Source organism: Haliotis rubra, unplaced genomic scaffold, assembly GCF_003918875.1.
Source record: "Haliotis rubra isolate DU_JTF1 unplaced genomic scaffold, ASM391887v1 Scf71, whole genome shotgun sequence".
In the NCBI taxonomy this organism is placed as follows: Eukaryota; Metazoa; Mollusca; class Gastropoda; order Lepetellida; family Haliotidae; genus Haliotis; species Haliotis rubra.
Window position 1 is genome coordinate 1,582,221 of NW_025767424.1, and position 14,165 is coordinate 1,596,385.

General features: G+C 40.7%; 1 protein-coding gene across 1 annotated transcript; it reads left to right on the forward strand.

Annotated features, from left to right (window-relative positions):
- Window positions 1-8,012: 8,012 nt before the first annotated feature.
- On the forward strand, window positions 8,013-11,891 carry LOC124259132 (ficolin-3-like). Its single transcript, XM_046693226.1, has 3 exons — window positions 8,013-8,165; window positions 8,287-8,362; window positions 10,993-11,891. The coding sequence occupies exons 1-3, from the start codon at window positions 8,013-8,015 to the stop codon at window positions 11,679-11,681; spliced, it is 918 nt and encodes a 305-aa protein (XP_046549182.1). The 3' UTR covers window positions 11,682-11,891.
- Window positions 11,892-14,165: the final 2,274 nt, after the last annotated feature.

A 14,165-nucleotide genomic window follows, 5' to 3' on the forward strand; every position in this document is an offset into this window, starting at 1 on the left:
TTTAATAGAGACAACAAAATCATTTCCACATTCATAAGAACTCTCTGCTAACAGTCGATATCGATAATCATTAAGATTCTTCCCATCGACGATATTTCTGATTATCGTTCTTTTCAGCCAGCCTTATTTGTATGACAGTTAGGTATAAGCGAATAAGCGAATACGGTTTTAACCAAAACATCTTTAACTAAAAGTGCATAAGCTCTGGCGATGCTACTATGGTTTTCGACTAATACCAATAAACAATAATATGTTGTGTCCTAGCGATTGTGAAATCTTTGATCAGATGTAGAGAGGGCATGCGCAAAAACTTATGAAAAATTTATCAATAAGTAATATTGATCTGTCAACTGTTGAAGTATGTTGTCAAGATACTACATTTTGCAAATATTGATTAATAGAAATTTCTTTCTATTATTGATCTTGTGACTCTGTATGTCAAATACAGAAATGTCAACACTGGTGTTACATGTACTATGGAACTGTTATAGTGAGTGGACAGCGCCTTATAAGCATGGGTTACTGAACATCAATTCTAACCAGTATCTTCACGAGTCGGAACTATTATAAATGTTGTTGTTATAAATTTGGTAATTCCTCTTTGCGAAAAGAGAAAATCATCGTAACATCTTTACAAGCAAATGAGAAAATATACGTTTTCTATTTGTTATATTTATTTTATCAAGCATATAAACATATTTCTAGTCTCTATTTATTACCAGAACGTATTCCAATTTAAAATCAAATAACGAGATTTGTTTGATTGTTTGTATATCATAACGGGTGTGTTTAATCACATGATTATCAGGACTTGTGGTGTTTGTGTAGATGAACTAATAACATCATGGTATCTCTCACTGGCTGAAGGACTATGGGACCAAATAACTATCAGCAAAGTGTCACTTTAACATGAATCTTACAATCAGAGGTACAGACAATTGAAGGCTGTGTATCTGCGTAAATTACGCATATATTTATGTGAAAACTTAATTCCTATTAAGTCTATTGTGTACAAGTACGCTTGAATTTGTGTAAATACTCAATAAATTTGATCTTACATGCGTACACACAAATATGTCAAATCTAAGCTTGCGTACCGGTGGATAGACAAAATAACTGTGGTATATTGAGAGGTTCTATTTCAGCACATAAACTTGGCAACTTGCAGTCTTTCTTATCGTTCCTCATATTACATGATCAAATATAAATAACAAACACGTTAACAAACATTTAAACTTTATTATATTATTACAATTAATGGAAAGTAGCAAAATACCCAGTTGAGTTTGAATGAGGTGGGTACAATTTATTTGGTTACTCAAAGGAAAATTAGGATAAAGGAAAACTAAGTTCTATGGATAGTCAACTTCTTTATATGCAGCAATGTATATATTCTCCTTGTTTCAAATTGTTGTATCACTTGCTTGATAACGGTGTTAGTGCCTACACCGAAACGTCGCACTCATTGCAATAAAGAAGTTGACTATCCATAGAACTTAGTTTACCTTCATCTTCACAACTTCTAAAATGCCTCTCAAAGAAATAAAAATTAGGATATCCAATTGAGATGAACACAAGCGAGTACATAACTCAGTGACTCAAAAAGTTATCTGTAGCTCTGTTACAAAAATGAAATCAGCAAACATTGATGTTTTTTTAGATATATATTTGATTTTTCACCAGTGTCGTTTCGTAACCATTGGTTACAGTTATAACAATTTCGAGCATAACTTATTATAAGACGAGGGCGCCATTTGTGTACACTGAGCACACTGTTATGTAACTCGTTATCGAGTGTTGATGTATCTATTATTTCAACATTCCGTCCAAAGATGTTTATATGGTAGAATATTGAATTGTTTGTATATGTGAATGTCTTAAATGTACCTAGGTATAATTAAAAATACGTCTATCTATGGACTGATTTATCTGGTCGGACGATGTGCGATTAAAGATATATATTTCTTTATAATTGGGAATTTATTTTTGTTGTTTTGTTATATTGTGATGAGTGTGTGAGACTTTGTGGTTTGGGTTTTGAATGGTATTTCAGGAAAATCAGCTTTATAAGGCCGTGATTCAGGTGTTCAGCGTTAGCAATTGGCGAACGACCCGTAATGATCCGGGTTAGACTTGATCTTCAGTAACCCACGCTTGTCGTAAGAGGCGACTAACGGGATCGGGTGGTCAGGCTCGCAGACTTGGTTGACACATGTTATCGTATCCCAATTGCGTAGATCGATGCTCATTATACTGATCACTGGATTGTCTGGCCCAGACTCGATTATTTACAGACGGCCGCCAGATAGCTGGAATATTGCTGAGTGCTACGCTAAACAGCAACGAACAAACTGAATTTTCCAGGCGTCGCTAGACAGGTTTAGGAGTCATGCTACTGGGTGGTCATTCGAATCTCAGGTTCGTGTAATAATGACAACAAACAAACAAAACCAATTGGCGACACTAATATAATGCTAATAAACATGGAAATACACTCTGGGATTCGAACCTACGCCACACGCATTGCGTTTGTTCGTTTGAGAAAGAGGGGGTGGAGGGAGGAGAGAGAGAGAGAGAGAGAGAGAGAGAGAGAGAGAGAGAGAGACCGAGCCTTCGTGAGACGGAGACAGACAGTGGCAGCCAATGACGTTTTGTGGAAACACGATATCAGTGTGTGAGTGAATGAGCATGGTTTCACGCCGCATTTAGCAATATTCCAGCAATATCCCGGCGGGGGGACACCAGAAATGGGCTTCACGCACTGTACCCATGTAGGGAATCGAACTCGGGTCTTCGGCGTGATGAGCGAACGCTTTATCCACTAGGCTACACCACCGCCCCTACACGATGTCAACACGGCCTTCTTCAGTGTGGTTAAAGGAGATAGTGGCTCCTCAAGAATAGATGATTGTAGATCCTGAAGATCGAAGACACTAATGCATAATGATATCCAATGTCATTGTCATTATTCCATGGTGAACAAAACAGTAGAAATCGATCATGTATTGAACGTTTCGTTTTATCCGTAACTAAACACAAGGACCACACAGGTTGGTTGTCTCAAGAAACACTTTGCTTTGTGTGTATAAGAACAAACTCAAATTGAAAAACAGTAACGTCGATTAAACAGAAATGAAGTGACAAATTTAATTGTTGAATGTAATTGCGAATTTACCTACCTATAAAAATTATATCCTTTGATGCTTTCCTTATGACTAGGTGCATATACATTTAGTTGTACCCATAACTACAGCAGCTATGGGTGGTAGTTGAGTTAGCGAGTTTATGGTCATAAACACATGCAAAGGTCGGTCAATTATTCACCCAAAAGACTTACTGACTGAGTTTTGGTTTTACGCCGCCTTTAGCAATATTCCAGCAACATCACGGCGGGGGACACTAGAAATGGGCTTCACACACTGTATCCATGTGGAGAATCGAACCTTGGTCTTCGACGTGACGAGCGAGCGAACGCCTTAACCACTAGGCTACCCCACCGCCCCTGGTTGTAGTTGAAAATAGCCCAAACTGAGATCAATGCTGTATGCATAAACCGCCAAAGAAAACGAAATAACAGTTTGAAAACTGGATTTGAACAGCACAGTTGGCAAACATGATGAAAACGTTACAAACGTGACAACAGTTGTCACAATTACAGTCTCAAGCACAGCTGTTCAACCCGTATCATATACACTGCTGTACACTTTGGTCTCAAGCACAGCTGTTCGCTGCTTTTAGCCCAGCAACATCACGGCGGGGACACCAGAAATGGATTTCACACATTGTGTGCTGTAATCTACCCGGTTTCGGCGTGACGAGCGAACGCTTTAAACCACTAGGCTACCCACCGCCCTTACATTAAGGATATGTCCTAACAACTGGAACAAAGGTCAAAGCGACTCATTCACTTACTTTTACAAACAGCAGTCCATTGTGGCAAAGGTGGAATTATTTTGCTACGGTGAGTGAGTATTCTTTTACACCGCATTTAGCAATATTCCAGCAACATCACAGCGGGGGACACCAGAAATGGGCCACACACATTGTATTCATGTGGGAAATCGAACCAGGGTCTTCGGCGTGACGAGCGAACGCTTTAACCACTAGGCTACCCCACCGCTCTCATTTGCTAGAAGGGACGCAGTCACCCTCACGAAACAAGCCATTTTTTACCACAAAAAAATGTAGCACTGTCGGGTTGTTGCTATATCTTCCTCGACCTTTATTGGACCGCATGTTCGCGAAGTGAATTATTCAAATTCCATGCATTCTTATCAATCTCCATCTTGTTGTGTTCGGTACAAGTTGACACAGCGTCGTTGGACATACAAAACGTATCCATGTAGCTTATCTCCAGATCTGAAGCCAAATTGATCCCTAAACATGTGCGTGATAAACAATGACCATATATGGCACCACTTGACAGATCAAACACTGCCATTTTGTGTTTTGAGAAATTGAAAAATCATTATTGTGTTCAGTTCAATTTTCATAAAAATGTCACTAAATTTGGAGCCATATTTATGAAAATGGTTGCTAGTATTTTCATATTTTTATAAATAATACGCCCTGTAGCAATATCATCATCACGAGAGTCGTGGAGAGAGTGAGTGAATTTAGTTTTACGCCGCACTCAGCGGTATTCCAGCCATATGACAGCGGTCTGTAAATAATTCAGTCTGGACCAGACAACCCAGTGATCAAAAGCATGAGCATCGATCTGCGCAACTGGGATACGATGCATGTATCAACCAAGTAAGCCTGACCAACCAATCCCGTTAGTTGCCTTTTACGACAATTCTAAAGACCAATTCTGAAGACCAATTCTAACCCGGATCTTCACGGGTCTTTGGTTTGGTTGGGTACATGTAGCATATTGTAACCAGTTTCACTGTTGGTTAGAGCAGCAAGCCGGGCGTGGTGCCAGACAATGGCTGACAAATATTTGCCCCTGTACCGTTGAATATTAATTTCGATCTCAGGTAAGTTATCTTAGTTCCACCAGATCGTTTATGGGAAGTGGAATAATACTTAGATAAGACGATTACAAGGATGATTGTAAGTGGCTTTGATCGATTGTAACCAAGGTTTCTCTGTACAGCAGGTAATCAGTTCGTTCCGATCAGTGTTTGACTTGCATCTTCACTGACGGAACTGATAAGAGCGGAATCATGGATCATATTATTGAACTTGTTTACGTTGTACTCACCTGTCAAATCGCAAGTGAGTGAGTATGATTTTACGCCGCTTTTAGCAATATCACAGCGGATCGGACCCAAAATAGGCCTCACACTGTGTGCCCATGTAGGAGTTACTAGGGAATCGAACCCAGGTCATCTTTGTGACGAATCAACGCCTTGGGCTACCACCCTCACCCACAACTAAATGTCATGACTTGGAAGGGAAGTAAACGTGTGCGTTCTAACCTCAGACGTTTTATAATACTCAAAAGAAGTAAAGGAACATCCAAATCTCTCACATCAATTTCCATTTTACGGGTGGCGGGGTAGCCTAGTGGTTACAGCGTCCGGCCGTCACGCCGAAGAGCCGGGTTCGATTCCCTACATGGGCACAATGTGTGAAGCCCTTTTCTTGTGTCCCCCGCCGGGATGTTGCTGGAATATTGCTAAATGCTGGCGTAAACCATGCTTTCTCACTCCATTCTATTCAAAGGAAGTTAAATAGCTTAGTATTACCATAGTTACATATAATCTGTCATGGCCTTGCTACGTATCAAAGTCAAAGGCAGATTGAACATGCAGTTCTTTCATGACATAAATATGTCAGTATATTGATACTCGAAAGGAGAAAATGAACACCAGATTCTCGTATACTATTAAAGCATTTATTTACAAAGTCAGTACTATCTTTTCGTGTATATACTTGAGTGGTGGGGTAGCCTAGTGGTTAAAGCGTTCGCTCGTCACGCCGAAGACCCAGATTCGATTCCCCACATGGGTACAATGTGTGATGCCCATTTCTGATGTCCCCCGCCGTGATATTGCCGGAATATTGCTAAAAGCAGCGTAAAACTAAACTCACTCACTCGTGTATAAGCTAGAAAGGTTTTCGAATATGCAACAAGAAATATTTCTTTCTGTGGATGGTCATCAGAGATAACAGTCTTATGATATTGTAACTTAAACATACCATTTCTGAATCATCATATGCATATAGTCGAGATGTTTCAACTCAAATGTTTGTCAGTATTAAAACTGTCAGTCTTCCGTGCACATTTAGACAAAAACACACTGTATTCACAAATTGTCGTGACATGTTCTTCAGCTTGTCCCTTCCCTTCACAAATCAAACCTTAATAGCGCCACCACTATAGCGGCCGAGTTATTTTCGTATACCTCCAACCCGTGAAGATCGGTATTAGAATTGGTCTTCAGCAACCCATGCTTTTCGTAAGTGGCGACTAACGGCGAGTAACGGGGGATGGTCAGAGTCACTGACTTGGTTGACACATGTCATCGTATCCCAGTTGCGTAGATCGATGCTCATGCTGTTGCTCACTGGTTTTTCTGATCAAGACCGATTATTTACAAGCCGCCGCCATATAGCTGGAATATTGCTGGGTGCGGCATTAAACACAAAGTAACCCAAATCGTTTACCTCTAAAACTGTTGACTGATCGAAAACCGGTCAAAACCTGTGAAACGTCTGCAAGAAATAGTACGTAAGAGAACGTAGTCATGTCAGCGGCACAAGGGGGTTGCTTTACCTGAGTGTCTGGGTTATCCTGTTTATGCAGTCCGTCGATGGTGCATCACAGAATCTTGAAAGCTGGACCATTGCCATGCTCTCACGACTTTTTGTTTTGGGATGCTGATACGGGAGTTACCTCCCCTAAGGGTCCAAACAATTCACCTGTCTAACCAGAGGGTCGGCCTTTTCTCCCTATTGCGGCATTACCGTTGTCGAAGAAATCCCTCCCGAGTACCTCCCGGGTCTTTTTCAATATGTTTCCTTTGTCCTTTGTAATCAGACATCTGGCAATGAGGTGAAAGCTTTGCAAGCCTGAACTTACTTCGTGAGCAATTGTTATGGACACATCTTTGGATATTTACCCGTGACTCAGAAAATGTAGTTTAGTGTCCTCTCCGAGTCTCCTCAAGATTCAACACTGTCACCTTCAGTACTATGAAATATCACGTTCCTCCGGTCTCTGCACTCGGGAGTTTCTCTTTGGGTCGCGTCACCGAAGTCGTTGATCACATTGACAGTGGTCACTCTAACGATATTATCATGCTGAAGGTAGTTCTACGGATATTTAAACACAGTACGAAATTCACTACCGCTATATATCATTTGCAAGATATAATTGTTGGAATGTGTGATGTATCCTAACGGAGAAAAGTAACTGTGTTTCAGGTAGGCTCAATAAGAAATAATATTATATATATAAATCATATATATTGAAATTTAATACTGCGTATTTCAATAGTTTTCCGGAAAAAGTCCCGGATTTCGAAATCGCTATTTTCAATTTGACCGTGCGTGCACCCAGTGCCTTTATTGCGTAGATCGATACTCATGTTGTTGATCACTGGATTGTCCTGTTCCAGACTCGATTATTTAGAGACCGCCGCCAAATAGCTGGAATATTGCTGAGTGCGGTGTAAACCTATACTCACTCACTCACTCTCTGCATTAGTTGTCTTCTCTGACGTCCGCTATCAACATGATTAAAACACGTGACAATTCTGCTTGTCTATTGTGTACAGAAATTATCTTCTTTGACATTTTTATGAAACGGCAAACATCAATGCATTTAGAATCCACCAATAATCGAACAGAAATATACACCAGTTTATAAGAAGAGAAAAGACTAGCCAGGACGCAGATGCGTAGATATTTTCTCCAGTATGGGTGTTTTAGAGGTTTTAGTAGTTTTGCTAATTGTCAGAACTGGAATTGGTTTCAAATTTTCAAATTTTCGTAAAACGGAACTGTTTGAAGAAATTTTAGATCTCCGTCTCAAGAAGACAATAGACGGTCTAACTTTGATGACGTGCGGCAGGGAATGTCTTGGTGATTCAGAATGTCGGCGTTTTAAGTTTTGCGAAACCGATGCGACAACTGGTCAGTGTAAGTTGTATGAGGATGGCAAGGACTGTCCGAACTTCGACACTGGTCAAGTCTGCTCATGCTACCAGAAGGTAATTCTATGTAACATTTTGTAATTTAAATGTCAATCTGCTCCATATTTAGAAACATCTATCCCATTTCTATTGTACTGTATGTTTGTTTGTTATTGTGTTTGTTTTTGCTCTCTTTCAGAAAATGCAATGCGATGATGAGGCATGCACGTGTCCAATTGGTTACTATGGCAACAGATGCGAGTATGTCATAAAACGTAAGTTGTCATGCCAACATCAAAGTTTTGAGGTTAACAGTTTACGGTCATGTAAAGGTTATTTTAAGATAGCCAGTTTATAGTTTATCTTTCAATATCGATTTGCATGATATTATATTGTATTTTCTATTTATCTTATGGGGGCAGTGGGGTAGCCTTGGGTTCGATTCCCCACGTGGGCACAATGTCTGAAGCCCATTGCTAAAAGCGGCGTAAAAACCATACTCATTCACTCACTCACTCACTCAATTTATCTTCTGTCACTGTCATATGTTGTAACCTCTTGGCAGAGACCATATCAGTATATGGTCTCTGCTCTTGGTAACACAACATAGGTCTGTATGACACTGACCTTGTGTCTTCGTTCAGGGATGAGGCCATTCTTGTTTCTTATGCCCAACCGTAAGAGGCGACTAACGGGATCGGGTGGTCAGGCTCGCTGACTTGGTTGACACATGTCATCGGTTTCCAATTGCGCATATCGATGCTCATGCTGTTGATCACTGGATTGTGTGGTCCAGACTCGATTGTTTACAGAGTGTCGCCATATAACTGGAATATTGCTGAATGCGGCGTAAAACTAAACTCACTCACTCACTCTTATCCCTAACCTCAGCCAGCCTGAAACTGGGCAGGCGAAAAAAAGAATTTAAATGTGAAAAAATAGGGAAAACTATATTTCAGTATTCATGTAACTTGTTTATGAAATTCTATATAACCTAGATCACTTGGCAACAGTATTTATGACGTACATCAAGTAGCTTTGCTCCGGAAACATTTTTAAGTAATGTAGATGGGGAAAGATCAAGCTCACCTGTTTTTGTGCAAGGGTAATACTGTTTTAATCACATATGGGTATAAATTTCCAAAGAGACGGGGAAAATTGAGATAATAAAATGTTTAATTATTTCATTTTCGGAATAAAATTCAGGACGGGCTGACAGTGGGAAACGCAGACAGCCGTATGTCATACGTAAACTGAGTCTTTGGTTTAACGTTTTTTGAACAGTATTTTATAGTTACATCAGAGCGCATCAGTTTCATATGCGTTGAAAAACCCGGAAGTGATGCACGTCTTCAACGTACACCACTTTATAAAACAAACTTCGTGCTAACATGCACAGAGACGTGATCAGAACAAAAAGGATACGAACCCATGATCTTTGTTTTTTGTTGTTGTTTTCTTATTTTGTGTTATTGTTTTGTTTTTATTAAAAAACTATTTATTTAATTCATTCATTCATTCATTCATTTATTTATATATTTATTTATTCATTATTTATTATTATTATTTATTATTATTATTATTTATTTATATATTTATTCATTTTATATATATTTTTTAATATTTTTTATAAAAAAAATTATCAAACAAACCGCTGACGTGATTTGTCGTTCGATTCCATCTACATCGAATAAGAGGTGACTGTGCTCCTAATCTGCCAGTAAACAGGTGCTGACCAATGTCTCGTAGACTGCGATTGGACAACAGTATCCATACAATTCATTGGATAAAGGACTATGTGAAGTAAAGCTTGAAAGCACTGAAGCAATGCGGTATAATTTTGGTCGCCCGATACAAACCTTCCCTGTGCAGACATGCGCCTATACTTTCTCATGTTAGACATTCAATGTATCATTAATTGAGGTGCCCGCTCAATGACAGGAATCGATTGAGATGAACCAGTGTATTCAACTGCCTCGTAGGTAAGTATGCAAGTTAACCGTGGCGTCTCATGGCAACATGATTGATAACGTCGTTGGGCAAATTTAGATCGTTGTGAAATTACATTGATCCGCATTCAGTCTGATAATGTGTATACTTCTGCAAATTTTATTTGTGATGATATTTAATCGTGATCAAATGTATCTTTACCGTTAGGCATGTTTGTTTATTTATTGCTTAACGCCGCAATCAACAATATTCCAGCTATTTGATGGAGTTAAATAATAAAGGTCTGGACCAGGCAAACTAGTGATCAACATCACGAGCATCGATCCATGAATTGGGATACAATGACATGTGTCAACCAAGTAGCTTCTTACGACACGCAAAGGTTGCTGAAGACCAATTCTAACCCGGATCTTAAATAAAACGCTGTAAGAAATTGGCCTTTGAAGTAACTGCTGGGAAATATTATCTCCACATCATCTGTGATACGGGACACATGACATGTTTTGGGATCTACACGATTCATTCTAAGATGGGGTGGTTCGGTAGGCAACAATAATTACTCTGTACCTGAAAATGATGGAAAAGCATAATTTAAACTTAGGTCGCACTCAGCAATATTCCAGCTATATGGCGACTCTCTGTGGACAATCCAGTGATCAACAGCATGAGCATCGATCTACGCAATTGGGATACGATGCCATGTGTCAACCAAGTCAGCGCGCCTGACCACCCGATCCCGTTAGTCGCTTCTTACGACAAGAATCGGTTGCTGAAGACCAATTCTAACCCGGATCTTCATGGGTTCTGGGTAAGGATATAATTGGTCAAGACAAAGTCGTATAGAAGCATCGACAGAAAAAACATATTCTGTGTCAAAACCTACTCAGGAACTACCCGAAAACCGTTGACACCTGTGTTCCGTGTACACGACCGGAGACTTTTGTTTCTCTTTCAGACTGCGGAGATGACATTGGTCAGAAACTAGAGAGTCTGGGGAGAAAGATCTCCTTCATCCAGCCCGATGGTGCTGAAGAACCGTTTGAAGTCTTCTGTGAGTTTCGATACGGTGGCCTGACAACGATCCAGAGCCGAGACCTAAAAGCGTCTCCTGTCAACTTCAATCGGTCCCTGGAGGAGTACATACATGGATTCGGTCACCCAAGATACAACTTCTGGCTAGGGCTGCACAGAATAAGCCTCATCTCTGCTATGGCATCATTGAGATGCAATATCTACCTTGAAACCCCATCTTCGTCGTGTCAAACGTTTTACGACAGTTGCAGCTTTGGAGGAGGACAATTCTTCAACATGAGGATCAGCTCCTTCTCTTCCGAGGAACCGAACTGTGGAGACTCTTTAACCGGCGTGGACAACATCTACGATGCCCCTTTCTCCACCTACGACTCCGACCGCGGTGGTTACAACTGTGCATCCAAGATGGCGGCTGGCTGGTGGTACGCGCCAACGACCGCATGCACCCAGGGGAATCTTAACGCCCCGCTTGTATCCCTTGCTGATGTCACGGCAGTCCCTGGTGTCATGAATGAAATGGGCGGAAAAGTTGGGAGACGAGCTCCTTCAGTATTCGCTCATCAGAGTTATCGCAAAACAAAAGCGAAACTAGATCCGGGTCAATATAATTAATTCCATATGAATATGTATATCTGTCACACTACTCTCCTTGTGTATGCACATGCCTTCCCATAAGTCCTCAAACCAAACTTAAATTTAACTGGGAAATAGTAAGTGAATTGTAAAACCATTTCACAGGTACTGCAAGTATTCCCAAAGACAAACCCAACTGTCATTAATTACATTTTGGGACAGAGGTCAAAATGTCACGATTTCACAACTGCCACACTGGTTGTAGCGAGATTGCCGCAAGTGTATCGAACGTGAAAGTGTAACGCGCTGGGAAGGCACTTGATAAATACACAGAAGATTACTCAAACGGAGACTACTCTATAGTCATGCTTTGTTCATCTGGAATATTACATCCGGGCTATTTCCCTTTTTGCCAGTTTCACCCTGTTTTAGAAGAGCAACTGTATAATCCAGTGTAAAAGCAATTATCTCATGGTTGCAATCACCAAAAGTATATCAAATTGGTGTAAATGACTCGCAAATGTTTGATTTTTTATGACATATTGTGTGTTTCGCTTGAATATTCCAATGAAACGTAAAGATTTTAGGGGCAGGTTAACTTAGAATAGCAAATTTGCAGATTAAAAACAACTCTAGGGCATACTTAATCACACATGCATGAACACATTTAAAGTAGGACAAATGAAAAATAGTATTGGGGTAAACATACATGAAAACCCCTCACAAATTCCACAAAGGAAGCATTAAACATTAACCTCCAACTAGCTGCTAAGATTCTAAGGATGGATGAACACTACAAACAAGTCAACATATCAGCTAATGAAAGTGTTTGTCCTGCTCCACTTCAGCACCACGCTCCCCCCCCCTCCCCTCCCCCCAAAACGATACAAAAAACAAAACAAACATAAAACAAACAAAACAGCAACAAGCCAAAAACAAAACAAAAGAAAAACAGAAGAAATGACTATCTTTTGAATCCGAAAACAGAGCGCCTTATTTCAGTGCTTTTTCGATGATATAATCACATTTTTTACATACCCTTCTGCAATAGCTATGATGTTTTCTGTCTCGGAAAATGGTTGAATGTAAAACTGATATTTGCAATCATTAATCTTCAGTTTATTTGCCCTTCAAGTGTGAGGTCACTATGGATCAATTTCGTTGTTAAGATAATACTTGAGTTGTATCAGACGGCGGATCCAGCAAACAAGTCAATCCAAGCGTCTGCCTTTGATATGTTCGGCTTTGAATAATGACTGCTCAACAGAACTGGTGCAAATTTATCAACATCCGAGATAATTGTGGTCACCACGGAAACGAAACCAGACACGAAAACAACTGTGGCTGAACGATCTGTTGCATGTCCTACGTTCTGGAATTCTACACCAGTCGAACAGACACAAGTAAACTCTATTGATCTGATGTCAAAATTAAACCTTTATGTTTACTCAAGCTTTTTACTATTGACTTATTGAGATTTTCCACGTATATTTGTAGTTTTGTGTATTGAAGGTTAGGCTGTACAAAAGCGTTATTTTTATTTGAACATTTAAATAAATGAATGTCGCAAATTGGGTTCGGGTTATCATGGTATAGTCGTCCTGGTAAGGATCATCATAAACTGAGGGGCCCTAGCCCTCTTTACACGCACCCGAGACAGCGAATGGGATCTCTTCCAGAGAGCACTGTCTAGTCCAACCCACCCCGAACAGTTAGGAAAGTGTAGACACCCCAACACTTCAGCCTTCTGCATTACCCATAGTGTCAGACTGACTGACTGACTCACTGAGTTTGGTTTTACGCCGCTTTTAGCAATATTCCAACAATATCACGGTGGGGGACACCGGAAATGGGCTTCACACATTGTACCCATGTGGGGATTCGAACCCGGGTGTTCGGCGTGACGAACCAACGCTTTAACCACTAGGCTACCCCACCGCCCCTCAGTGTCAGAAGGGCTGTGTTCCTGGAAGCAAACCCAGGCTCCCCAGACAGTGAATGGGATCTCTCCCAGAGAGTACTGTCTGGTCCAACCCACCCAGAACAATTGGGAGAGTGTAGACACCCCAACACTTCAGCCTTCTGTATTACCCATAGTGTCAGAAGGGCTATGTGCCTGGAAGCAAATCCAGGCTCCCAAGACAGTGAATGGGACCTCTACCAGAGAGCACTGTCTGGTCCAACCCACCCCTTACAGTTAGGAGAGTGTACACACCCCAACACTTCAGCCTTCTGTATTACCCAGAGTGTCAGAAGGGCTATGTTCCTCGAAGCAAACCCAGGCTCCCCAGACAGTGAATGGGATCTCTCCCAGAGAGCACTGTCTGGTCCAACCCACCCCGAACAGTTAGGAAAGTGTAGACACCCCAACACTTCAGCCTTCTGTATTACCCAGGGTTTCAGAAGGGCTGTGTTCCCGGAAGCAAACCCAGAATCTGTTCCACTGTCAGTTAACAGAGCGGACGGCACCAAACCTAAGGCCTCAACAACAATGGAGAGTCGGACAACTACTACGAGGGCTGC